This window comes from Suncus etruscus, chromosome 9, assembly GCF_024139225.1.
Source record: "Suncus etruscus isolate mSunEtr1 chromosome 9, mSunEtr1.pri.cur, whole genome shotgun sequence".
Taxonomy (NCBI): Eukaryota; Metazoa; Chordata; class Mammalia; order Eulipotyphla; family Soricidae; genus Suncus; species Suncus etruscus.
The window spans coordinates 99444975-99446168 of NC_064856.1; the positions used below are offsets into that span (position 1 = coordinate 99444975).

At 38.4% G+C, this 1194-nt stretch overlaps 1 protein-coding gene across 1 annotated transcript; it reads right to left on the reverse strand.

Annotated features, from left to right (window-relative positions):
* LOC126017784 (olfactory receptor 5W2-like) lies at window positions 1-933 on the reverse strand. Its single transcript, XM_049779837.1, has one exon. It carries the CDS (start codon window positions 931-933, stop codon window positions 1-3), a length of 933 nt encoding a protein of 310 aa, XP_049635794.1.
* Between the last annotated feature and the right edge of the window lie 261 nt (window positions 934-1194).

The following is a 1194-nucleotide window of genomic DNA, read 5'->3' on the forward strand; positions in this document are numbered from 1 at the left end:
TTAACATACTTTAGTGCTGATTACTTTTTTCATGGCACCTTTTACATCCTTATTTCTTAAGCTATAGATCAATGGGTTTAACATAGGGATGATAACTGTGTAGAAAACTGAAGTAATTTTGTCAGTGTCCATGGAGTAACTAGAGCTGGGTCGTAAATACATATAGAGAAGTGTGCCATGGAAGAGAGCCACTGTGCTTAAGTGGGAGGCACAGGTGGAGAAGGCTTTGCGTCTCCCCTCAGCTGATTTCATTCTAAGAATGGTAGCTATGATGTAGCTGTAAGAGAGGAAGACAGTGAAGACGCTGCACGATAGAATAAAGGTACCAAGAATGAATATAAGAATTTCGTTGAGGGATGTATCTGAGGTGGCAAGGGCAAGTATAGGAGGAAGGTCACAGTAGAAGTGATCAATAATATTGGAATGGCAGAATGACAACCGAAAGGCTAAGACTGTGTGGATTGCAGAATCTAGAAAGCCCATGAAATAGGTGAGGAAAACCAGCAGGGTGCAGAGTCTTCTAGACATGGCAACTGTATAAAGAAGTGGATTGCAAATAGCTACATAACGGTCATATGCCATAACAGCCAACAACAAACATTCTATGTCACCAAAGGAAGCAAAGAAATACATTTGAATGGGACATGCAGTATAGGGAATCCTCTTTTTCTCAGATAAGAAATCAGCCAGCATCTTGGGAGAGACAGAGGAGGAATAACAGACATCACAGAAAGACAGGTTGCTCAGAAAATAGTACATGGGAGTGTGGAGTCTGGAGTCCATCTTGATCAGCAGGATCATGCCTACATTGGCAACCACAGTTATGCCATAAACAAAGAGAAAGAATATAAAGAGCCCAAGTTGTACATCATGTCTTCTAGAAAGTCCTAAGAATATGAAATCAGTATACTCAGTGCAGTTCTCCACCGCCATTGGCCAGGAATTACTTGCTGAAAACAAAGAATTGAAGAAGCCGTTTAGCTTTATGAAATACTCTTATTAGTAAATAAATGGCTGTGTCTACCTATCTTTCAGTAATGGAAACAGAAATAGATAGACATTTTTAAAGTAAATTTTTCGGGAAAAAGTTCTATGTGGAAATAATCACATATTTTTACTTTAGTATAATATTAAATAGAGATCATAACAAAACACCTGGATTAACATTTACAATTCCAATCTAAGATACTGTTC

Coding starts and splice junctions, on each gene's coding strand:
- LOC126017784 (XM_049779837.1), bottom strand. CDS start 933: ATGGCGGTGGAGAACTGCACTGAGTATACTGATTTCATATTCTTAGGA.